General features: G+C 43.6%; 1 protein-coding gene across 2 annotated transcripts in view; it reads right to left on the reverse strand.

Annotated features, from left to right (window-relative positions):
- LOC126210428 (sortilin-related receptor-like) overlaps positions 1-27726 on the reverse strand; it is a 204193-nt gene that overhangs the window by 78138 nt on the left and 98329 nt on the right. For both annotated transcript variants that reach the window (XM_049939658.1, XM_049939659.1), the window contains exons 20-23: positions 21875-22085; positions 12808-13032; positions 5373-5521; positions 394-694 (exon numbers count right to left, since the gene is read on the reverse strand). In XM_049939658.1, the coding sequence (XP_049795615.1) occupies positions 394-694; positions 5373-5521; positions 12808-13032; positions 21875-22085 (886 nt within the window). The remainder of the gene's footprint in view (positions 1-393; positions 695-5372; positions 5522-12807; positions 13033-21874; positions 22086-27726) is intronic.

The raw sequence follows: 27726 nt of genomic DNA on the forward strand, positions 1-27726 counted from the left end.
ACTTGATTATAAATACTGATACCAGTTAGCTCAGTTAAAAAAAAAAATGGGGGGGGGGGGGGAGGATTATAATCCACAACCTTCAGCAAACAAGTCAGATAACTTAACCACTAAGCTACGATACAGTTTTGTAATCAGTTCTATTAGCAAGGTTCTTGTGTGTCATAAGAATTTCTGAAATTCTTTTTGTCGATTACTCGCGAATGAGCCCCACCAGTGTGAATGGTTGTAGGGTGTGATACCTAGACCCCTAACCTACAGCACCATATAGGTGGGTCCAAAAAGTCATTCTCACAATTGGGGACCTCCATTTCTAAGAGGGGAACTCAAATGGGATTTGGAGATCAGTTACTTTAGGAACGGAATATAACAAAATGATGTGGATACACTTACTGCCTTCCTGTGTCCTCATAACTACAAAAGCAGCAGGTGGGAACGCCGCTCCTGACTTGAGGCGGGCGTACACAGTCACATTGTACACGCTGTCAGGGGCCAACCCTTCGTAGATCACTGATGACGCATCCGTCCACCCACGGCTGTAGTTGTGCCACAGGCTGCTGTTGACACGACTCACACTCGGCAGGTACTCGACTGACAGATTCCTCCTGCCGAAAACTCGTGACACGTCAATCGGATCCCATGCGATTCGCAGAACATTGCCCAACGAAGCAGACCCTCCCGTGATTGATAAAACCTGCAAACAAATAATGATAACTGCCGCGTGAGCAACAAAACAAAATGAAATCATACATCCTGGACCACTTTTAATTCTCTCTCTCTCTCTCTCTCTCTCTCTCTCTCTCTCTCTCTCTGTGTGTGTGTGTGTGTGTGTGTGTGTGTGTGTGTGTGTGTGTGTGTGTCACTGAATATTGTCGTCATCTTCAGAACTATTTCTTCTATCATTAACTGATTTAGCTCACCCAGTACTGAGTTCGGGTATCTCTGCAATTTCTCCTTCCATCAGGACCGGTCTAGGGTGATACTCAAGCAGCTGACTCCAGGGGTCATCCACAGGTCTTTGTCCATCAGACTGATGGTATTCCTCTGTCTCTTCCCTATTCTATCGGGCATTATTTCTTCTGGCAACATGGCTAGCCCACTGCCATTTCATAGTGACTGTTCTCTCCAGGATGTTCTCAATGTTGGTAATTGATCTGATGCTTCTCTCTCTCTCTCTCTCTCTCTCTCTCTCTCTCTCTTTTTGTCAGTGCTAACATAGATCTTTCAATGTCTCACTGGGTAGTTATAAGTTTCCAGATTTTATATTCATAATGTGTCAAGGTCTCACACATTGATCAAAAATTTACTTTTTTTAATAAGTGCCATCTTTGATATGAAGGTAGTTTAATGTCTTCTGGACACTTTCTAGCCTAGTTCGATGTGTTCAATCTTGTATTTGTGTCATATTTACTAGCTGGCCAAGATAGATGTATTTTCTGACGTGTCCAGAAGTGTGTTTTTGAGTTGTTTCCTACCATGTTTCATTTATTAGACATAGCTTTTGTTTTGAAAAGGTTCACATTCAGTCCCACTGCCTGACACTCCATCACAACATCTGACATAAGTGTCTGTAGTTCTAATTATTTGCCAAAAATATGTCGTCAACTGCAAATCTTTGGTCAAGCCTCTTCCCTCAACAACGCTAATTGCTTTTTCTTCCCAGTTCAATTTGGACATTGCCATTTCCAGGACAGCAGTGAAACATTTGGGAGAGATGAGATCACCTCATTTCAGTCCTCTGTAAATTGGAAAATAACTAACGCTGCAAAAGTTTCATATACACACTACAGGATTTTAACATGGGCCACCTCCATGCCTTGCTAATATAAGTCTTGCACAACAGCAGGATGGTTAACTGAAACAAGGACATTTTTAAAATTACAAAAGCATTACATGGACACATCTGGTACTCAGTTTCTCCATTTATCACTTCCCGGTGAACAAAAACGTGATCTTGTGCACTGAAGTTGCTGTGGAAACCAGCATGCTCAATGGACTAAGCTGTGTGAGGGACACGGCTTATACGATTTAAGAATAGTCTTGTACAAAACTTCGTACAAAAACAGAATAGGTTTACACGACAATAGCCTTTTGAGCCATGAATACTTCCTTCCTTGGGAGCAGTACTATGTTTTGTTCCACGATGCTAGGATTAATGCACCGTCAACAGACAAAGCAAACTTTTTGACAAGAGCTCGTAAGTTTCCTCACCAGCAAATATGAATATCAACAGACAACTCATCATAATCAGGAACAGTGCCATTTTTTAAGGTACCAATAGTGTATTGGACTTCCAGATGAAGTATGTCTAGAACTTTGGGTGCAGACAGGGGATCACGTAATGCTGTAATTAGTTCTTTAGTTTTACATAAGGATGACTGTAAAAATTCCTGATGAAAATTAAAATTTCCTTTTTACTGGTAAGCCTACCATCATCTCCATCTATCACAATAATATATATATATATATATATATATATATATATATATATATATATATATATATATATATATGTGTGTGTGTGTGGATGGATATGTGTGTGTGCGCGCGCGCGCGAGTGTATACCCGTCCTTTTTTCCCCCTAAGGTAAGTCCTTCCGCTCCCGGGATTGGAATGACTCCTTACCCTCTCCTTTAAAACCCACATCCTTTCGTCTTTCCCTCTCCTTCCCTCTTTCCTGATGAAGCAACAGTTTGTTGCGAAAGCTTGAATTTTGTGTGTATGTATGTGTCTGTTTGGGTTTCTATCGACCTGCCAGTGCTTTCGTATGGTAAGTCACATCATCTTTGTTTTTAAATATATCACAATAATAGAAAAGACAAGAAGAATTGATAGTTCAGAACCCCACTCATGATGGAAATATATTACATCTAATGGCAACAAATTGTCCTGATCTCTTTGAAGATAACCACGCTGAAACTGGTTCAATTTCAATGATTTCATCTGTTTTTCAACACCACTGACACTAATACTTATTCCATTCATCTTTTCAGTGGTATGAGGATTAAACTGGAGCATTTGAAACTTGAGTGAAGCATTTCACCTTTTGCTTTGCGACCCTCAATTTCAGCTCTTGTCTCATTCGCTATGGACTGGACACTAACTTCGATGCCACTAACAGCCTTTACATAGGACCAGGATTTCTTTGGGTTCTATGAAAGATCACTTAATATTCTGCTTCGGTAGACATGTGGTGTATTACTCTCTTGACAGCCAAATGTGTTTCATTCATTTATCTCTATCTTTAGAAGTTTCTTTACAACGACTGTATACCATGGAGGTTCCCTCCCATTACAAACTGTTCTACTGGGTACATATCTATCCACTACATGGTCAACTATTCTTTTAAACTCGAGCCAGAGTTCCTCTACATGCTCCCGACCTGTGCTGAAAGTTTCAAGTTCCTCACTGAGATATGACATTACTGATTTTTTATCTAGTTTACTGAACATATATGTCTTTCTGCTTGTTTTCATTGTCATTTGTTCTTTGGTAATCACTGCTGCCACAACCATGTCACGGTCACTGTTACCCATTTCGGCATGGACACCCTCAAATCTCCAATATATTTCCATCGTGAGGAGTTCCTAACTATCTATTCTAGCTAGTTTTCAGAGAAGGCATTCAGTAACATTTCATAGGATGTCTTATCACACACACCATTATCAAAACTGCAATTTTCCCTACTGACTGTTGGATGATTAAAGTCTCCATCGATGATGACAGTATGACCGGGGAACTTATGTACAAGTGCACTGAGGTTTTCTCTGAAGTTCTTGGTGGTACAAGGATCCAAATACTATTTGCCCACCTCTGATACTGCGTCTTGCCCAAAAATTCTCACGTGTACTAGCAGCTTCAATTTCTACCTCAGTGAATTTGAGTTTCTTGTCTACTGCAACAAATACACCACCCCAATTTCCCATGTGCCTATCTTTTCAATTCACACTCAAATTTTCCCCAAAAATCTCACAACTATCAGTTTCCGGTTTCAACCACCTTTCTGTACCTAGTATTATGTCAGCTTCACTGCTGTTCACGAGCACTTCAAACTCTAGCACTTGTCGCAAATGCTTCGGGCAGTTTACCATTAGGATTTTAATACTCTCACCTGTGGGAGGCATTTCTTTTGATCTTACATTGATAGTTATGCACTTCCTTCAGTGAGGGGGCAAGGGGGTAGAGGGATGCTATCTTCTGATGATTATACATTGCACAAATTAAGGGATACTAAGCTATAGAAAGATTTGTTACCAAACAAAGTACTTTGATAACCAACAAAAAAATAAGTATTTTACTAAGTACAATATTTTTTAGATAAGACATGATAAACTTAAAGCAGTTACATGAAAAGGGAAAATTTCGTCCATTTTGAAAAAGAGCTCTGGTCCTGATTAAAATTAAGAACAGATATTTTGGCTTGCTTACCGACACTGTAGACTTAAACCAAACAGTAATTTCAGATTTTTTACTCTATTTTTTGCAGGAGGTAGAGACTTGAAAGCACTCTTCTGTTGCCACAGAGAGGGTGACAATATGACGACTGACTGCCGACATTACTTGAGGCAATGTTGCAATTTCGTACCCTAAAGTTGCTAAGTAATTTAAATCATGAAACTTCCTGGCAGATTAAAACTGTGTGCCGGACCAATACTCGAACTCAGGACCTTTGTCTTTCGCGGGCAAGTGCTCTACCAACTGAGCTACCCAAGCACGACTCACGCCCCATCCTCACAGCTTTACTTCTGCCAGTACCTCGTTAGCAGGAGAGCTTCTGTAAAGTTTGGAAAGTAGGAGGATGGAGGGGGGCAGCAAACTGGAACAAAGTGGACACTCAAGAAGAAAAGAAACAACATCTCAAAGAAGGAAAGAATTGTGGGTCCAAAGGAAACCGAGTTTCAAACAAAGAAGCAGAAACAATGTCTTATCATACCCTCAAATGGTTATTCAGAATTTAATGATAATAATAATAATAATAATAATAATAATAATAATAATTTACTACTACTAGGTCTTCATGTGGCACATGCGGCTTGAAGTCTGCCATATTACTAACACATTACTAACTTGCGTGCACCCTAACCTAGCCCAGTAAACCTGCTGAGGGGAAAAGAGGCCTACACATATCATTTGTGGTTAATCTCTGAATCATTAAGAGGTGAAGTCCATAAAAGTTGTGTGGTTTCTCTGGAATTCGAACATCTGACTAGGTTTTATTACTTAAAAAAATCTTCATGACCTATCCATATGCTCTCCTACATACGTTATTAAACTAGCCTCCCAACATGACAGAAAAATGACTTGCTCACATCCTATGGTTTGCTCAGTTTGCAAGAACAAACTAACATACAGTAACAAATCAGATTTCTTACTTGTGGTATCCAAACATTGTTGCCAGTGCAGTTAGCTTCATCGCTACCGTCGTAACAATTCTGGGACCCATCACAGCGTTGTGTCAGAGGAACACAGTGTAAAAGATCACATGGAAAGAATCCAGGTGCACACATAGGAGGTGCAATGGCTGAAATGGAAAAGAATTATTAATAACTCTTTTCAACATGTCAAAGTATTTTTCAGAGCCTTACTATGTTACTGATAACTTCTTTCATAAATTTTTTACAAGAAACATTACATCTGATTAGTAGAAATGAAAGACACAAAACCATTTATAAAAATTCCTTACTGACATGACAAATACACTTTGCTCACTTGCAGTAAGTGTAACACATCCAATACTGATCAATGAACAATGAATTAAAATGAAATGAGGAAAACAGCACCTGCTGATGCACACAAAAACCAGTCTACAGGAGTAAACCATTATAGTTTAAAATCTGACCTTTACTGTGAGCCAACATTCTGATGAAGGTGCCAGTTATCATCCAGCTACAACACTGTACTATGGCATTACTCCCCCTACCCTTAATGAAGGAACATAGACATATCTGTGTGTAGAGAACACTGGAGGACAGCTCGAAATTCGTTGCTGCAACTACCTGTGAGAGTTCTCAATTGGGATAATTTTTTAACACTTCCATTGGTACATTTGAAAGATATTACAGCTTCATCAAGTAAGAAGTTTCATTTAAATATGCATGACCTCACTGATAATATGCAGAATAGTTAGTGTGAGCATAAGTCTGCTGACTCAATTATGAAACAGTGCTGAAGATAGTTTGTGCCATTTGGTTGATTACCTTTGCCACTTGTGAGTGGAATAAGAGAGACTCATTTTCAAGAGCTACAGCAGTGAAGGTTTACCAAATATGCTGTTAAGGATGAGATCAAAGTAAAAAACATGATTCATTCCCACAACACACTGGCACTGTCCCTACAGGCAGCAACTGACATTAAATCAAAAAAGGAACTAAGTTCATCTTATCGACACCTCCGATAGCAAAAAAATTTTAGGATGTGTGCTCAAGATAAAACTAATGCTCCCTGGAGTTATTGTGTTCCTTCAGAAAAAGCACCCAGTATTCCCAATCAGTACTGAAGACACATCCGACATAAAATTCTGATGCTTACCAAAGCAATATGTCGTGCAAATGCTTTGCATTGATTGATAAAAAACAACTGATTGAAAAGGACAAAGAATTTCCCGTCATTATGAAATAAGTTGTGATGACACTCAAGGACCTGGAATGTAGATTGAATTCATCAAAGGTTTAAGCTGAGGGAAGACAGAAATATAGAATTTGTGCGGATTTATATATGCAATGTGACGTACATGTATAGGCAAACAAATACTCACTATTTTTTTTAAAAATTTGATTTATTTGAGAGTGAGAGAGAGAGAGAGAGAGAGAGAGAGAGAGAGAGAGAGAGAGAGAGCGCACAAGTCAATAACAGGTTTGTCCACCTCTGGATTCAGCTTAGCACTGATTGATAGAATTGTTGAATGTCCTCAGGAGGGATATCGTGCCACATTCTGTCCAACTGACGTGTTAGAACCGTGAGAATCCCGAGCTGATTGGGGAGAGTTCTAGTGCCCTTTCTGGGCAAGGTAGAGCTTGGTACGCATGAAGACAAGCAGTACAAACTCTCATCACATGTGGACGGACTTTTACCTTGCTGAAACGAAAGCCCAGGATACCTCCCCATGAAGGGCAACAAAACAAGGCATAGTATATCACTGACACACAACTGTCATGGAAGTGTGTTACAGATGACACCCAAAGTGGTCCTGCTGCGTAAGGAAATGGCACACTGGACTATCACTCCTGATTGTCAGGCTGAATGACAGGTGACAGACAGGTCAGTACTCCACTGCCGTAAAAGGCATCTCCACGCACATCTTCACTGGTCACCAGGGCCTGGAATCTTACTGACGGGAGAGGAATTTTCTTCAGTGGTAAGTTATCCTTTGAATCGACCCCTTATTACCAGTGAAGATGTGAATGAAAATGCCCTGGACAGCAGTGGGATACCAATCTGACTGTCACCCGCCATGTTGTCCGACAATATTGATGATATTTTATGCCTGCTTCATTGCCCTTCATGGCATGTGGGCCTACACTTCATCAAGCTAACACCCAGTCACACATGGCGAGAGTTTCTACTGCTTGTCTTTTGTGTTGCCACACCCTCCTTGGCCTGCAAGATCACCAGATCTCTCCCCATCTGAGAATGTGTGGACCATTATGAGCAAGAGCCCTCCAACCAGCTCAGTATTTTGATTATCTAATGCATCAATCAGACAGGATTTGGTACGATACTCCTCAGGAGCACTTCTAACAACTCTGTCAATCAATTTCGGTGGGGGAGATCGGGGGCCGGGGGAGATCGGGGGCCGGGGGAGATCGGGGGCCGGGGGAGATCGGGGGCCGGGGGAGATCGGGGGCCGGGGGAGATCGGGGGCCGGGGGAGATCGGGGGCCGGGGGAGATCGGGGGCCGGGGGAGATCGGGGGCCGGGGGAGATCGGGGGCCGGGGGAGATCGGGGGCCGGGGGAGATCGGGGGCCGGGGGAGATCGGGGGCCGGGGGAGATCGGGGGCCGGGGGAGATCGGGGGCCGGGGGAGATCGGGGGGCCGGGGGAGATCGGGGGCCGGGGGAGATCGGGGGCCGGGGGAGATCGGGGGCCGGGGGAGATCGGGGGCCGGGGGAGATCGGGGGCCGGGGGAGATCGGGGGCCGGGGGAGATCGGGGGCCGGGGGAGATCGGGGGCGGGGGGAGATCGGGGGCGGGGGGAGATCGGGGGCGGGGGGAGATCGGGGGCGGGGGAGATCGGGGGCGGGGGAGATCGGGGGCGGGGGAGAGGGGGAACAAAAGAGACAGTAATGGGGCCCATACCATACATCCACCCACTATCCAGTCACAGGCATTTCCTACACAATAAAGGACAGTACTATGTGTGAAAGAAGTGAAGTTATACATCAGCTATGCTGCATTTACTGTTCAGCATTCTACACAAGCATGACAAGTAACCAACTATGTACTTGCATGAATGGCCACTGCCAAACTGTGGCAAACTGCAAACTTTACCATCTGGTTGTAGAGCATGCTGTACACCAGAACAGAAATGACGTTACCAGCTGCTTCATTACATGGATCATTTGGATACTCCCTTCCAGCACAAGTTTCTCTGAATTACACAGTTGGGAATTCCGTCTCCAGCACACCCTGTGCTCTTGCAATCCATGCTTACCTTTCCTCCCCTTTCTTCTGTACACCACTCCCCCTGTCCCATTCTTGCACTGCCTTCTCCTGCCACTATTCCTCCAAACACTCCCCCCCCCCCCTTTTCAATCTCTCTCCCTTCTCTCTCTAAACCTTCGCATTTCTCTCTTTTGTCCCTCTTCCCAAATCCCTTTTTGCTCTAACCTATGTACACTTTTCATCGTGTCCCCTTACCTAGCCCCTCCCAACCTTGCATCAGCTCTGGGAACTATCTTCAACAACTGAGTATCAATAATTAGTCTTGGTGTGGGTGCAGAAGTGTGTTTTGGCGTCTGTGAGATTGTGAGTGTGGTTTTCTGTGCTCCACACATCAATCTGCTATAGGTTAGCAGTTGCCTTTCTCTTATTCTATGTATTACTCCATTCGAGGATTTTTATTATTGTTATACAAAAGTGAACAGATTATACACCACTTGGCAATTGCAAAGGAACAAATTACACTTGCTAAGGAACCACTATTAACTGTTACAGAACAGATGACAGTTGCTACGGAACCAATGATACTAAGAGGACATTTAGAGGCAACAGTTCACGTAGTACGTTGTTTGATGGAGGTCATAAAACCAATTATTTCACCATTCCATGTGGCACAGCAGCCTGTCTGCAAGAAATAATTTGAGTCTTACAGCCATGAACAACAGGCGGACACTTCGAAGCTGGTAAAACGTGTCAGTAATCGATGTGCCCAAAGTGTCACATCACAATCAAAAAAGGCCACTGAAGGTGGAAATGCTATGTGAAAGCATGGCCGTAGTTGTAGACAGATCATCACGTCACAAGAAGATCGATACATAGCCCTAGTGGTGAAAAGGAATGGATATCTCGCTCCTAGGCGGATCACTGCAGACCTTGCAACTACTAAAGAACACATGTGTCTGGCAGAACCATCCTGTGGCAATTAAATCACGTCAGTTTATATGTTTGGAAGCCTGTTAAATACATCCCACTTCAAGCGAGCCATTGTCGGGAAAGAGTGTTGGTTTAGGGAGCATGCCAGTTGGGGTCACGAGGTGGTCCAGAGTGGTTTTCTCTGGCGAATCCCGCTTCACTGTGTCAAGTGATTCTGACCACCAGTTAGTATAGAGAAAGATGGGAACACATTACACAACACAGAATGTTCATGAAAGTCATCGGTACAGCCTAGATGTCGTGTAGGCAGGCATTATGCACAATGGCCAAACACTGCCTGTCTTTGTGCAAAGTACTGTCACAGCACAATGGTATGGCAGGGAGATTATTCTGAATCATATCCATCTGTTTTGGGATGTTGTTGATCCTGCCTTTCTGTTTACAGACAGCTATGCCCACCCACACAGGACCACTGAGGTGTCTGACATAACTGGAAAGTGAAGATATTGAGAGTCGGAAATGGCCTGTGTACTGTCTGGACCAAAACCATATATAGAATTCCTAGTATGCTCTTAGCAGATGTATTCCTCAAAGAACATCCCATCCCTGAAGTGTGCAAGAACTGAAAGCCTTCAGAGAGTATGGGACAATATCTCCGAAGGACTCCTCAACAGTTTGGTGCAAAATGTGCCTTAGTGCCCTAGGAGGGTATATTTCATACTGAGAGTCAAATATTGATTTTTATGTTGATAGTTTGAACTGTGTCACAGATGAATATTATTTATGTCTATTTTCCAATGTGGTGCTCCCTATACCATTTTTCCATTATACACATACCACTCCAATTCTATTACGTATGTACTGTATTTCATGTTGTCCATCATCACCTGTGGGTATTCCTGTCGAACAATGTCTCCATTCCTCACCAACCGTCAAGCAGTGTACGTAAAATAAGGGAAAGGCGGCCACTCACCTAAAGCAGACTGATGCATCGTGCACAGAAACACATAAAAGAAAATAGTATTCACACTAGCTTTTGAGCGCTTTTTCTTTTTCCAGTGAAGTACACATATTCCCACACACTCCCACAACATGTATTTCCATTCAGGAATTTCCATCACTGAACGTATTACAGTGAGCTGAACTGGGTATGTTGCACCTTTTGTTCTATGTTACAGCCTTAAGGAAGCAGTAGATGAGAAGACAACAAGCTAGAGTTGTAGTGTTTCCCCTGTGTTATTCAATCTATACAGTGAGCAAGCTGTGAAGGAAACTGAGGAGGAATTTGGAAATAGAATTAAAGGTCACAGAGAGTAAATAAAAATGTTGCAGTTTGTGGATGGCACTGTAATTCTGTCAGACAGAAAAGAAATTGCAACAACAATTGAATGGAATGGAAAGTGTCTTGAAAAAAGGTAACAAGATTAAGAATAATACAAGTAAAACAAGCAGTGCTGATAGAATTATATTATGAAGTCAGACACTAGAATCAGTAGAAGAGTTCTGCTACTTGGGCAGCAAAATTAGTGACAATGGATGAAGTAGAGAGGATATAAAATGCAAATTCAGCAGCACCACAAAAAATCATTCTGAAAAAGCGAAATTTGTTAACACTGCACATAAATTTAAATGGTAGGAAGACAGAAAAGTACTTATCTGGTGTGTAGAACAGTAGGGATGTGAAATAAGAATGATAAAAATTTCGGACAAGAAGAGAACAGAAGCTTTTAAAATGTGGTGCTACAGAAGAAGCTGAAGATTAAATGAGCAGATCAGTTAGCAAATCAAGAGGTACTGAATTGAATTGTACAGAAAAGAAATTTCTGGCACTACCCGACTATCAAAAAGGATCGATCGACAGGATGCATCTGCGGCATCACCTAATTCTGAATTTGGCAATGGAGGTAAGTGGAAGGGCGGGTAGGAGGACAGAACAACAAGGAGACCAAAGCTTGAATAAAGTAAGCAGATTCAAGCAAATGTAAGTTGCAGTGGTTATGCAGTGATGAAGGGGCTTGCAGAGGACAGAACTTTGTGGAGATCAGCATCAAATCAGTCTTTGAACTGAAGGCAACAACAACTACAGCGTCAAAACAATAGTCAACACACTTACTAGAGGCAGCCAGAACATTCGGATCAATCTTTATACACTTTTAATAGTCCATTAGGCCAACATAATATGCAAGTCGTAAGGTGTATAATTTAGGCAATTTTGAGAAAATCTTAGGAGGAGTTTTACATGCTAATGATGTATCGGTGCTCTGCAAATCTCAGCTTGAGCTGGTTGTAGTCACAGGCTTAGTGTTCAAGCTCCGTAATTGGCATATCACTGGATCGAGTCAAGCTCACTTTTCTTTTTACAGCAGTAGCCATCTTATCTCACACATATTACATTTGATAGTTAATATTATGAAAAGCACATGTATTTGCATGAACTTTTATTGAATTTACAATGTTATTTGGCTGTTTACTAATTTTTATTATTACGTCAAATATTATGACTTATTTCTACTGGCATGTTAAAAAGCTTATCAAGTGCCTTCAAACTTGTTCATATTTGACTGACAACGAACAAAAATTTTTTTCTCAGGAAGATGCTATTAAAATACATTCAATTGTACATTGTCAGTTTTCAGCACCAACATTGACAAGAATGTTGCACTAGTTAGCATCCAAACTGTTGGAAGATAGAGAAATTTCTTAAATTGTCAATGAGCTTTGTTTTTCCTTAAAAACTCTGAAGATTCCTCGTGCGTGCAGGAAATCTGCATTCATTTGATGTAGTAGATGGCATTTTAATTTACGTTTTCCCTGACTGTGTGACAAAAGTACCATCTTGCAATTTGTGATGTCCAAAGCATGTACAATAAATAATTGCATATTACCCTCAAAGTCTGGCATATTGTAACTCATTGTATTACTGAATAAAGTTATTTTCACCTTGATTTATTGATGTTTGATAATGAATTTCCAAGTGTGTCCGTTGTCCTTGAAACTGTGTCTGCAGGTCAAAGCAGCCAGGTGAATAATAATTCTCGGTACCTTGCCCAATTGCAGTTACAAGGGATTTTGGAAATCTTGACAGGCATACATTTACACTTCATGCATTTGGTTGTTTACTTGTTGATAATCATAAATATAAAAATAATTGGAAATTCAATAAAAGTCCAGCAAATACAAATGTCTCTTCATTATATTACCTTTCAAATGTAATAAGTCTGAGATATTATGACAAGTGCTTGAAGTAACTCAGTGACATTCTCAGTACTGATACTCACGAGGCTTGGGTGAAGTGGCGGCCTGGCAGTTCCACTCATCCGACCCATCCGGGCACTGCTGGTGGCCGTCGCACACCTGCGCCAGCGGCACACAGTTGCCATCGTACTGGCAGGTGAACTGGTCGGGTCCACAGCTCCGCTTCGAGCTGCCGCAATTTGCTTCGTCCTCACCGCCTCTGCAGTCCGGAACTCCGTCACACACCCAAGCCTGCAAGACACAATCGCCTGCAAAAAAAGGAAGGCGGATTAAAATTCTTTTAACAGGAGCCAATTTAGTGATCATACGATGCAGCCTTAGGTCAGTACTTGGGTCAGTGTCGAATTCTGTTGTGTGTGTTCTAAGGTGTGGTCCAAGGCATATTTCTGAACCTTATGTTTGTCTCCTAATCCTGTAGACACTGTCACAGGTTATGATGACCCAGATAGTGATTTCAAACTTACATAAGATCAGCAAGCTAAATTGATAGTACGTATCCAAGCAACGGTCAGGTTATCACATCATCGGACCGCCCCTCGAGATCGCAGAGTCACTCCAATGTGTGTTGTGCAGTTTTATTTAAGACCCAGAACTTGTCTAGTTTCAAACCACCTTTAACAGATAAGAAAGAAGACTAAAGTTAGACAAATTGTGGGCCTCAATGCTAAATAAAGCAAACAGCACCAACTTTTTTTCACTACAGCACTGTAAAATATGTCTATGCGACTCCGTGATTTCAAGTACCAATCTGACGCATGGGTACATAAGGACAGTTTGGGTCACAATGCTTGTTTAAGTCAAATTGCTATCCAAGTCTTCAGACTCTCTGATGCTGTCTGCTCATTAGGAGAGACAAAAATATACGTCGGACCACAGCCTGATGCCCATAAAAAGATTTCACCCCCATGTAGAACTAAGTTTTTTATTTTGGATGTTCAGAACTTCAGATGCTTTTTATACATGCACTAGCAACCTGACCTGGCTTCACATGGATGTCTACAGCTGGCAAACTCTTAAGGTGTCGTCATAAATTTGTCTACGGCCCACTGTATAGACTTATGGTTAAAATTCAGAGAACAACTTTTGGTAGCTGAATATTATTACTTTCATGTAACTGAGATGATTTACACGTGCCACAAAAAAGTTTTCAGGAAGCACAAATGATAACTGTTCCATATCTGTCTTATAGTAACGAGTAATTGTCCAGTTTGTTACTAATTAATTCCAGTATACACAAGAGTATAGGAGTATAATTAAAAGGAAGATACTTCAAGAATAAGTTTTCACAGTTTTGCTACCCAATGGATCCTCTAAAAACAAATGGGAACTCTGATCATCTAATGGGCAGGAGTACTGTAGGGAAACAGGCCACACTTGCCATTTATGGGTAGTCTACATCCGTGTTTTGTTTTTGTGCAAAAGCACAACTGATACATGTTCATAGTGATTATGTCTATTCCTTATGATGTTGTGGGAAATTTACCCTAGTCCCACAATATTCTCTTCTCTCACTTCAAGATAAGAAAAAAAAACGAAGACTAACGCAAAGCAGTGCAAACATTCAGTAACAGTTGCCAAGCAATTGCTTGTCGGGGTCAGTAACATTGTAAATGATGGAGTTTCCACCTCTGGGGAACAGCATGCAACCCCAGTTCAAAACTCCCACTACCTGAAATTGCCACCTTAAAGTGTCTGCACAATACCAACTTCAGTTCACATACAAACATACATTGTTTCTTTCATAAAATACAATAATTTTATTGTCATTAGTCCATTAAAGCAATAGACAAACTTTTTATATAGCATAATCAGTAGATTAGTAGAGAGAACAGTACAGTGCACCAGTTGTTGCTTGCAATCCCATATTGCAGTCAAAAATCTCTTAATTCGTAAAAGGTAGTATTTATTAGATAAATTCGCATTTTCATATTTTGACATACACTTCACATTTAATGCTAATGTGAATTTTTCAGGTTCCCAGTTATACACAAGTCTTGCGAGTACAGAACAGTTCTCTTGCCCTACTGTATTGTATTATATGAAACTGGGGAGGCTTCGTCCCCGCTACAGCCCTCTGTGGTTCACAACCCCACAACAGGCTACAGCAGTCCACTCACCCCACTGCTGCCACCCCACACCGAACTCAGGGTTATTGTGCGGTTTGGACCCAATGGACACCCCCCCACCCCCACCCCCCCTCAGGAAAGTCTCACATCAGCGAGTGTAACCCCAATGTTTGCGTGGTAATTATGGTGTACGCGTACACGGAGAAAGCAATCGCCGACATAGTGTAACAGAGGCAGAATAAGGGGAACCAGCCTGCATTCACTGAGGCAGATGGGAAACCACCTTAAAAAGCATCCACAAACTGGCCAGCACACCAGACCTAAACACTAATCCACCAGGTGCCCAGATTTCTTGCCCTAACTTGCACTTCCATTTTCTTATTTTAATTTGTAATACAACACTTCGGACATGGATGGGGAGGGGGGTAAAAAAGTTTTAATTTTCACCACCACATAGCTCAGGTGTTGTACAGTTGACACAGTGCAGTTGACACAGTGCACACAAACATCACGGAACAGCGGGCCTTTTCCAGGGCATAGATGGACTCCCGAATAAATGCTAACAGAGGGTGGCGAGGGTAGCACTGGTCGATAGCTTGTAGGCTGCTCAATGAGTAAATACACTGGAGAAATGACTTGCCAGGACATGAGCAGATGTACTCAAGAGCACGAGAGATGGCCGCCAGCTCTGCAGTGTAAACACTGCAGCCAACTGACAAGGAGTGCTGCTCAATATGTCCTCCATGAACATATGCGAAGCCTACATGACCATCAGCCATTGAGCCGTCGGTGTAAACCACTTCAGAGCCCCGGAACAAATCAGAATCGAGAGGAAGTGACAGCGGAGAGCGGCGCGGTTAACGGAGTACTTAGGGCCCTGCAAAACGTCCAGACAAAGCTGCGGCCAAGGCGTGCACCGTGGAGGTGTACGTGAACAGACCTCAAGTAGAGGTGGTAAAGGCAAGACTCCAGTTCAGAGAGAAGGGACCGCACGTGAAACGCAATCGTTAGCTCCAATCTCAGCCACCAATGCGGGAGACGGACTGCCACGGACGGGAAAAGGAGACAGTAATTCGGATGCTCAGGGAACTATGAATGTGTGCTGCATAACTGGTGAGCAGTTGCGCACGTCTAATCTGCAGTGGAGGGGCACCAGCCTCCACCAGCATGCTGGTCACCGGACTCGTCCTAAAAACTCCTGTCGCTAATCAAACCCCACAGTGGTGCACAGGGTCGAGTAAATGCAACGCTGAAGACACTGCTGAACCATAAACCATACTCCCATAGTCAATTCAGGATTAGAGAAGGGCTCTGGAGAGCTGCAGCAGCGTACAGCGATCTGCACCCCAATTGGTGTTGCTCAGGCAACGGAGAGCATTGAGGTGCTGCCAGCACTTCTGCTTAAGCTGACGAAGATGAGGGAACCGAGTCAATTGAGCATTGAAAACCAGTCCAAGGAATTGATATGTCTCCACTACAGTGAGTGGGTCGTCATTAAGGTAAAGTGCGGGTTCCAGACGAACGGTACGACGCCGACAGAAGAGCATGACACACGACTTTGTGGCTGAAAACTGGAAGATGTGGGCTAGAGCCCATGAATGCACCTTGTGGATGGCTCCCTGGAGGTGCCGCTCTGCAACATCAGTACTGGAGCAGCAGTACGAAATGCAGAAGTCGTCTGCATACAGAGAACATGAGATGGAGGGCCCGACAGCTGCTGCTAGACCATTAGCAGCCACTAAAAATAGAGACACACTCAATACAGAGTCCTGCGAGACTCCATTCTCCTGGATATGGATGGAACTATGGGAATCACCAACTTGGACACAGAAAGCATGGAGCGACAGGAAGTTTTGGATAAAAATCGGGAGTGGTCCCCAGAAAAGGATATGGTGTCGCCATGTCGTGTCGTATGCTTTATGTAAGTCAAAAAAGACGGAAATCAGGTGTTGCCATCTGGAAAAGGCTGTTCGGATGGCAGCCTCGACGGACACAAGATTATCACTGGTAGAGAGACCCTGACGGAAGCCACCCTGACATGAAGCCAGCAAGCCACGTGACTCCAGGAGCCAACCCAACCGCTGACATACCATACATTCCCAGCAGCTCACAAAGAACGTTGGTGAGGCTGATGGGCCGATAGCTATCCATATCGAGTGGGTTTTTACCGGGTTTGAGCACTGGAATGATGATGCTCTCCTACCATTGCGATGGAAAGACGCCATCGCACCAGATCCGGTTGAAGATGACGAGAAGATGTCGCTTGTAGTCAGATGAGAGATGTTTAATCATCTGGCTGTGGATGCGATCAGGCCCAGGAGATGTGTCGGGGCAATGTGAAAGGGCACTAAGGAGATCCCACTCTGTAAATGGAGCATTATAGGATTCACTGCAGCACGTAGTGAATGAGAGGATGCTCCCTTCCAGCTGCCGTTCGAGTGTGCGAAAGGCTGCGGGGGTAAATCTCTGACGCAGAGGCTCGAGCAAAGTACTCGGCAATTGCGTTTGCGTCGGTACATAACTCGCCATTTATGGTAACACAGGGGACAGCTGTTGGGGCCTGGTACCTGTAAAGACGTTTGATCTTCGCCCAGACTTGGAAAGGTGACGTATGGCACCCAATGGTTGAGGCGTATCTCTCCCAGCACTCCTCCTCCTGTTGTTCGATAAGGTACAAACACGGGCACGGAGCCGTTTAAAGGCTATGAGGTGCTCCAGGGAAGGGTGTCACTTATGCCACTGCAGAGCTCGCCCACGTTCCTTAATTGCTTCAGCGACTTCCGGCGATCACCAAGGCACTGCCTTATGCCTCCGGCACCCTAAAGAGCGAGGGATCACGTTTTCTGCTGCAGAAACAATTGTGCTAGTCACCTGCTCAAACACCACACTGATGTTGCCTTGTGGGGGAGATTCAGTGGTGACAGCAGAGGTGATAGTTCCCCAGTCTACCACGTTCAAAGCCCATCTGGCAGGCGTCCGTGCAACTGATGCTGGGGCAGTGACAGGAAGATAGGGAAGTGGTCACTACCACACAGGTCGTCATGTGCTCTCCAGTGGAAAGATGGGATAAGTCCTGGGCTGCAAATTGACAAATCAATGGCCAAGTAACTACCATGAGTCACACTGAAATGTGTGGCAGCCCCAGTATTTAAGAGGCAGAGCTCGAATTGCGACAGTAAAGTTTCAACATCTCTACCTCGGCCAGTAAGCATGCTACCACCCCACAAGGGGTTACGGGCATTAAAATCTCCCAGAAGTAGGAAAGGTTTAGGGAGTTGGCAATCAGTGCAGCTAATACATTCAGGGGTACTACACCATCTGCAGGAAGATATTCATTGTAGACAGTTGTTTCCTGCGTCATCCTCATTCTCACAGCCACTGCTTCAAGAGAGTTTTGAAGGGGCACATGTTCACTACAGACCGAGTTTAGTACATAAACGCAAACTCCACCCGACACTCGATTATGGTCACTACGGTTCCTGTAATATCCCTTATAGCCGCAGAGCTGGCGTACCACAGGGGAGTGTTATGGGACCATTGCTTTTCACAATATATACAAATGACCTAGTAGATAGTGTCTGAAGTTCCATGCGGATTTCGCAGATGATGCTGTAGTATACAGAGAAGTTGCAGCATTAGAAAATTGCAGCGAAATGCAGGAAGATCTGCAGCGGACAGGCACTTGGTGCAGGGAGTGGCAACTGACCCTTAACATAGACAAATGTAATGTATTGCGAATATATAGAACGAAGGATCCTTTATTGTATGGTAATATGATAGCGGAACAAAAACTGGTAGCAGTTACTTCCGTAAAATATCTGGGAGTATGCGTACGGAACGATTTGAAGTGGAATGATCATATAAAATTAACTGTTGGTAAGGCGGGTGCCAGGTTGAGATTCATTGGGAGAGTCCTTAGAAAATGTAGTCCATCAACAAAGGAGGTGGCTTACAAAACACTCGTTCGGCCTATACTTGAGTATTGCTCATCAGTGTAGGATCCGCACCAGGTCGGGTTGACAGAGGAGATAGAGAAGATCCAAAGAACAGCGGCGCGTTTCGTCACAGGGTTATTTGGTAAGCGCGATAGCGTTACGGAGATGTTTAGCAAACTCGAGTGGCAGACTCTGCAAGAGAGGCGCTCTGCATCGCGGTGTAGCTTGCTGTCCAGGTTTCGAGAGGGTGCGTTTCTGGATGAGGTATCGAATATATTGCTTCCCCCTACTTATACCTCTCGAGGAGATCACGAATGTAAAATTAGAGAGATTCGAGCGCACATGGAGGCTTTCTGGCAGTCGTTCTTCCTGCGAACCATACGCGAGTGGAACAGGAAAGGGAGGTAATGACAGTAGCATGTAAAGTGCCCTCCACCACACACCGTTGGGTGGCTTGCGGAATATTTGTAGATGTAGATGTAGTGCAGGAGTCTGCATTGTTGGGAACCAGGTTTCCTGGAGGGCAATGCAGATATCAGGTGTAAAGCTTAACAGTTGCTGGAGCTCAGCCAGGCAGTGAAAAAAACCACCGCAATTCCACTGGAGGATGACATCATGAGACTGGGAAGGCATGGAACATTCAATGAGGCAATGAGGCTGTTTACGCCTCAGACTCGTCACCTGCAGCCACCGATTTATTGCCTGCACAGTCTATATCCGTTGTGTCTTGAGGGTCTGGCGAGATCTAGGTCCTGGGCGAACACCAAACCTCCACCCCATCCTCAGCCGCAGAGCTTGTGCGTAGCGGTGGTGTGGGTGCCACTGCAATTTCCTTGGTCTTCGGGGTTTTCTTTTTGGATTTCTCTCACTGCTCCTTGGGTTTCCCTGGCAGGGATAAGCATGAAGCCCTACGACCAGCTGCTTTTGGGCTCTTCAGCCACTGGCGGGTGTCGTCTTTCGTTCTAGAAGAAACCTGAGAATGGAGTGACCCAAGGAACCCCTTCCCAGCGAGAGAAGCTGAAGAAGACTTACACTTCGCTGGCTTAGAAGTGGGGACGGAATTCCCCGATGGTTGGGGGGCGGGGGTTGCTCCCGAAGTAGGTGGTGCAGGAGCAACAGGGAAGGAAATGCCCCCCACCATCAAGAGGGCAGGTGTAGTCTTCCGGCTCTGAGAGGTGACCTGGGTTGGCAGAGCTGATGGTGCCAGAACTGTTGTAGCGGCGGCGTAAGATGCGGTCATACGCACAGGATGTAGGCATTCAAATTTTCTCTTAGCCTCAGTGTAGGTCAGTCTGTCCAGGTTTCTTTCTTTCTGGAGAATCCTGCAGTCAGACGAGCAAGGCAAATGGTGCACTCCGAAGTTGACACAAATGGGAGGTGGGGCACATGGAGTATTGGGATGTGATGGGCATCCGCAATCTCGGCATGTGACACTGGAAGTACAGTGGGAAGACATATGGCTGAACTTCCAACACTTAAAGCACCACATTGGGAGAGGGATATAGGGCTTTACATCACACCAGTAGACCATCACCTTGACCTTCTCAGGCAATGTATCACCCTCAAAGATGAAGGCATTGGTGGCAACCTGATTATTCTTCGGACCCCAGTGGACACGCCATATGAAATGTGCACCTCGCCGATCTAAATTGGCGCACAGCTCACCATCGGACTGCAAAAGAAGGTCTCTGTGAAATATGATACCCTGGACCCTATTTAAGCTCTTATGGGGCGTGACGGTTACTGAAACATCCCCCAGCTTGTCACAAGCAAGTAACTCCCGTGACTGGGCAGAGGATGCTGTTTTGATCAAGACTGACCCAGATCTCATTTTGGACAAGCCCTCCACCTCCCCGAACTAAATGCCCAACAAAAAACTACGGTTTCATTGTCATGAAAGTTTCTCCATCAGCTCTTGAACATACAAGGTACCGGGGCAAATAAGATCTACTGCCATCCTTAACCTAACGTTCCTCCCATGGTGTCGCCAGGGAGGGGAACGATTTGGGGTCATACTTCTGTGTGTTGAATTGAGCTCGTGATCGCTTAGAGACTGCTGGTGTTTCACCACCAGCAAGAGATAATGGACTACGCTTCATCGCGTGTCATCCGCCCTGATGCCACCCACTCCGACCAGGGGACCTCCCCACAGGTGCCACCCAGCCACAGCAAAGGCCACCTGGCAGGATGGCCATTGCCGGGAATCCCGATGCCCCAGGGGGATGGGCATCTACCCCTTGGCATACGTGGGGAGTTAATGGCGCAGGCATCAGCAGAGCGATCCCTGTGTGGTCAGGGGGTTACAACCAACAAGGTACATGGCGGCCCCACCACAACAGACTGGCTACCGTGCTGGATATCAGGTGCAAAGAAGTCCACGGTCATCGTCGACGCAGAAATAGCCACTGCATAGTGCATGGTGGAAAACGCACCCAGGAAGGTGTCCTTGACCAAGAGATGGAGAATGGGCAGGACTGCAATGCGACAATGAGAAAGTGGGCTAAAGATCTCAATGCACGATGGAAACGATGCATCTTGTAAGGCGCCCTTCCCCAATTGGTTCACTCTTTGGGAAAATTTTGAAGAATGGAGGTCAAATTCTACTGGGGGCCATCACATAAAGGCTGAAACGTGTGAAACTCCTTTTAGTCGCCTCATACGACAGGCAGGAATAACTCGAGCCTATTCTAACCCCAGACCCGCAGGAGGGGGGGTGGGGTGTTTGCTAGGTGTGATGGTGATAGTAGTTGTATGCTTCATGCATAGATCTTCTCAGCATCTTCCAACTTTTGTTATTAAACCATGGTGGGTCTTTTCCATCCTTTATCCACTTACTAAGCACATAATAACTCTCCAGACCATGAAATACAATCTGCCTGAACTTTGCCACAGCAGTGGTGAAACACATTTTGGGGAAAAAAATATAAAAAACTACATTGTACAGAAGGTTAATGCAACATTTATATGTGCCTATCCAACAAACTGAGTACAATTAAAGATACTGGTGACCAGTCTCGCAGCGAACGTAGTAACTGTTCACACATTTAGTAAATGTACAGCTCGTCAATATTGGAGTTATAGTTACCTACCTGCAGAGCATCTGAAGTGTTGCTTAGGGCAGCTTGGACCTTCTGTGGGATCCGGTACATGTTCAGAAGTATCAGTCGGAGGGTTCGGCATAAATCTACAACCGACCTCATCTGATCCATCAACACAGTCAGGCACCCTGTCACACTTCCACCAGTAGGGAATGCACTTGCCCGAATCATTACACTTGAACATCCACTCCGAACACGACGCCTGTATGAGGAAAACATTCAGTTAAGATTCGTAAAAAGACTGTATTATAAAACTGAGAATTCACCGAGACATCGTCATACAACTAACACACTTCATTTTTTGTGCTGTAAATTCTACCAAGCATTACAACCTGAGAAAAAAACTGGACCTGAAAAAAGATAGAAGGAAAAATAGATGGTCCCCAAAAGAACATTTTTAATACAATCAGAATATCAAGACAAACTTCTGCAAAAGCACGGTACACAAAGTGGGTGGCAGGTACTGTGCTGTATGATTAATGCCTGCAACTTTGTCTTCTGAAATATTAAGCAACAATAGTATCTCACATGGGTATTGGGTCGGTGCACAAGTCCATAGCATTTTTCCATAAATTAAATAAACATAAAAGACAATAGTGATCAATAATATATCCTTGTTCACTATTTACAACAGTCTGCCAAGACTCGGATAACTCAGATTCTGTGACTGTAAAAACCACCTGGTTCTAAGGCAAACAACTTGTAGAGTCATCTTCGGAGTACAGTTTTGTCAGGATAAGGCGGTCTCTGAAGGGTATTTGATAGAGAGCAGAAAAGGTAAAAATCTGAGAGCACAAGATCAGGTGAATAAGATGGGTAAGGAATGATTTCTTCACTCAACACATTTATAGAGTCTTTTGTCAGTTTAGCAGAATGAGGTCAGGTGTCATTGTGGAATAGCGACTCTCCCTATGGCCCACCCAGTCATTGTTCTTGGACTACGTCTACAAGACGTCTCAGTTGTTGAGAATAAATGTCAGCAGTGGTGGTTACACCTTGGGAGAAGTAATCCATAGTACACCTCACCATTCCTGTTCCACCAGATGTATAAAGTTACCTTTTATGGATGCACATAGGACTTAGTACAGGGAGTAGCTGCTTTGTTTGGGTTCAACCATTCCTTTCTTTTCCCTGTGTTAGCATTAAGACACATTTCTTGTCACCAGTAATGATACAGGAGAGGAATGGTTGTGTTGTCCACGAGCCAAATGACAATGAGCAAGCAGAGATGCACTTACGTAACCAGCTGATTTTTATGATTTTTTCTTAGAGCATGTGGTACCCATACACCGGATTTTTCAACCTTTCCCATTGCATGCATATGTAGCACAATGGTGAAATGATCACAGTTCATAACATTTGCCAGTTCTCAAGTACACTGATATGGGTCATTAAACCACCTTAAAATGAGAAAACCATGTTCTCGTCATGCTCTATCCAATGGCATTATCCCTATACACGGTACAATTGTTTCTCGCTGGCTTCACTGCTGTCACTCCTCTATTGAACTCAAACAGAAGAATATGTTGGAAATGTTCTTATTTCTCCACTTGGCAGTCCATTTTCTAGAGTCCACAGCTAAATTCTATCTCCTAATGATAAAATGACAATACATGAATTCAAATAAAAAACAACAATCAATAAATCCATAGCAACTGGAATACCAACATGCAAAGCAAAAATGCTACAAACTTATGCACCAACCTAATATTTCCAGAAAAGCCAAGGAATGTGAATCTCAAGCCTGATAGCACAGCCTGTAATAGTAATAATAATAATCATCATCATTATTATTATGTTTACTATATGGCAATTTTGTTCAGGCAGTCTTCAGGATTCGTATTTTCCCAATATTCCTGGAGTAAATTTAAGTACAAAATTTCACTGACATGTTCACCACTGGAAACATACCATTAAAAAGCAGCCAATGTTAAAATACCAGTGCAGTTGGAAAAACTTGTTTTGATATCTTCAATAGTGATGGAAATATTTGAAAACCTCAATTGTAAAGGTGGTAAAGGACAAGCAGGTTGTTTTGAGAAACTGCACAGTAAAGTTTCAATTATTTCCCATAAAGAAAATACTTGAAGTACATCCGAGGTAATTCTTTTTTTATTCACATAAATCAAGAAGTCATTGTATTCAAATATTTGTAAGTGACAAATTTTTAAAGCTGTAAATTCTAACCATAATTTTATTCTTAAAAACACATTAATGATCACTTGGCACAGTTTACTTACAAACTAAGTGCGCTTAACGAGCTAGTTCTGACTTTACACTGTTTACTTTCTGGATGATTTAATGAAACACCTAGGTTTGGTGCATGTGTATATGTGCTGCTTGAATTTTCCAACAGTGCCACAGACATCTGAATGTGTCCTGAGCTGTCGACCTCTCACTGCTGTGGATCAGTTGTTTCCACATCTCTGTGAATAAAAAAGTTTCAAGTATTTACCTACAGTATGCACACCTCATTGTGCACTACCATTTCCAAGAAACCTCATTCTGGTGTCTTGAATCATTTATGAAACATGACCATTGTCATGACAGAACAATTCGTGAGACACGAGGACACAAATGGGTGCGTCATGCCCAACCATCCTTTGGATATAAAACCCAATAACTCAAGAGTGAAATGAGATTGTTCTGCTTTCAGTTTTACATCAAATTGCAACATCTTATCTGTATTCCATTCGCTACATGTGTGAGCTAAAATCAACCACACGCAAAGCTCACACAATGCACTTTTAACTCTGCAAATTCTATAAAAATTCATGCAATGTTTCACTAAATTTGATGCAGCACAGTAAGTATGATGGATAATAAAAAGAAATACAGATCGTTAGCAAGTGAAGATAACAGACTAAGATGAACAAGAATCACATTTTTTACCTAACAGTTTTCCAAAAACTGGACAATAAGTATTACTTATCAGACGGAATGCAGTCTCTCAGTACACACACAAGTATATGGCAAGCATTACAGCACAAACAAAAGCCGCCTCAGTAGGGAATGCAAAGAGCACGTCTGCAGCAGTGAAAGGGCTAATCGACTAACATAAGACGTTTCGGGCTTATAGCTGTTCATCGTCTATGACTCCACAGTATTTGGACTGGGCACCTGCCAGTCATCACTATGCGAACAATCGAAGACTGAAAGGAACTTCTCCCATCTCACAACTCATTAACCCACTGTGTGTATTTTGCGTATGCACTCAGATTGTGGTGACTGACTAACCATACTACATGGCAGACACTGCCCTCGCCGGCAGAATGCAGAACTCTGCGGTCCACAGAGCTGCCGCTTGCCGTGGCCATCAGCGTACTCAGTCTTCTTCATATGGAGGAAATTCTGGACACTTCAGGATTCCATACTTTATCCAACTGTTACTCACCATTATAGTTCATCACACTTTCTGCCATGCACATTTCCACAAATTATTTACCAGTAAAGCCCAAAAAAAGTTGCTTTGTGCAAAAGTATTGTTTTGTCAACTCCACCGAGCGTCCAAATAAAGAAAAGTTCTGGCCAAATGAAAAAAATGTAGGAGTACAGGAGACCAGTCACAGAATAGTGAGTAATCGGCAGGCAAACATAAAAGAGAATGAAAACTTGCTAGCTTTTGGAAGAAATTCTTTGACAAGGAGCTAGAGTGTGTGTTTACACTCTCTCTCTCTCTCTCTCTCTCTCTCTCTCTCTCTCACTAGGCAAACAGATACGTGCACACACACGCTCGCGCACAGATCAGATGCTCCGAACATCAACAATGCACTTTCCTTTTACAACCAACCTAGTCTGTTATTGTCAGACGTTGTACGAGAGCTGCTCAGAAAGAATCCAACCCAGTTTTTGTTGTTGAAACCAACAATGATATTGAGGCATGCATAGTCTTTATATCAGTAGTGTGCATGTCAGATTTTTTATTTTTTTATTTTTTACGACTGTGGAAACAAGCAGTCCCATTTTGTGTTGTGGGCAAAATGACAAACGTGGAACAATGTCATTGGTGCAGCAGGCAGTTGACACTTTCACCACATCAATGCAACCCGCTAATACTTCAATTAATTCAGAGTTTTTTGAACAACCACCACATGGCTATTATGTGTCAGCCTTCTCATACGTCTGACCTAGTTCTAAATGACTTCTGGCTTTTCCCTAAACTGATGAAGACTTTGAAAGAGATCAAATTTCAGAATGGGGATGACATTAGGCAGGTGGAGCAGCTGCACGCAATACCTAAAGAATCTTTCCAGTGATGCTTTCAGCAGTGGTAGCAGCATTTTCAGAGGTCTGTAGAAAGTGTAGGCGGATTACTTTGAAGGTGACTGGTACCAAACAATTGTATCTGAATAAAGATTGATTTACACTCATGTTAAGAAAAAAAACAACCCTTTTAATGACTAGAGATAGAACATTCATTTTCACTGGCCATACACGTTAGTATGTTCTGTAGAAATGATAAGCATTTGAACCATGTCACCCCCGCGTGTTCCAGGTCAACATCGATATCGCGGGGCAATACCTCCTACCAGTAAAACGTACCTCTGGCTCGCATTGTTGCTATAAACCGAAGGTAACGTATCAGTGTGACTTTAACTGATGTGCACTATTTCTCGCAGAAGTATGCACAAACTGCACAGTAAAATCAGTGAGTTTGAAAGAGGGCACATTATTGGCATGAGGGAATGTGATGCATCCATCCAGGAAATTGCTTCTCATGAGAGACAAAGTGCAGCAGTGCAATGGGTGTGTGCTGAATGGTTCACGGAAGGATGCACCACCGAGACCATCACCCAAGAAGATTGACACTTCATCCAAACGGTATTGCAGGACAGATCTGCGTTCTCCTCAGCTCTGGCACAACAGTGGAACACACCGTAAATTATCAGGAGTGAAAGTCAATTGCCGTTTATTATGGCACAGGTTATGTGCGTGTCATCTGCTTCTCCTCCTACCTTTGACGAATGTGCAGAGACGTGCTAGACGGCAATAGTGTATGGAGACAGGAATGGCATCTGATAGTGTTTTCAGACGAATCCAGGTTCCATTTGTTTTAAAATGACTGCCACATTTCAGTTCGCTACAGGCAGGGGAACAGCATCACAGTGACTGCATTTGCACAAGACGTAGAGGACCAGCTTGAAGCCTTATGGTGTGGGGTGCTATTAGGAACCACCATAAATCACAGCTGGTGCATGTCCAGAGCACTGTGACCTATGTGACCTATGTGAATGGCATCCTGCGACTCATTGCCACACCCTTTCTCCAAAACACCCCAGATTCCATTTTTCAGCAAGACAATGCACAATCACATGTTGCTGCACAAACATGTCCCTTCTCGGTGTCACAGGATGTCAGCCTTTTGCCCTGACCCAGCAGATAACCAGCCATGTCGGTAATCAAAACTGTGTGGGGTATGGTGCAATGACGGGTGCAGTGTTGTGTCCCAAAGCCAACCACCACAGATGACCTTTGGAACAGGCCATCCACCACGGATGAACTTTGGAACCAGGTGACTGCATCCCTGATGACTATACCACAGGATGCCATTTGCACCTTATACACTTAGATGCCATCTTGCACGGAACAAGTTATCAGGGCCCAGGCAGCAGGAGACATGCTGAACCAAGGTGACAAACTCTAATCCTTTCTGCAGAACATACTAATGTACATGTCCTGTGAATATAAACATCCTGATCATTCAAGGCATTCTGTTTTTTCTGAACATGAGTGTACAAATGAAAGTCTGATACTTTTTGAACAGCCCTCGTATCCCATGGACAGTCAATGGTGCATGATAAAACAATAATTTAGTTACATCATCATCTTTTGGGACTCTGCTA

Source organism: Schistocerca nitens, chromosome 10 (genome assembly GCF_023898315.1).
Source record: "Schistocerca nitens isolate TAMUIC-IGC-003100 chromosome 10, iqSchNite1.1, whole genome shotgun sequence".
Taxonomy (NCBI): Eukaryota; Metazoa; Arthropoda; class Insecta; order Orthoptera; family Acrididae; genus Schistocerca; species Schistocerca nitens.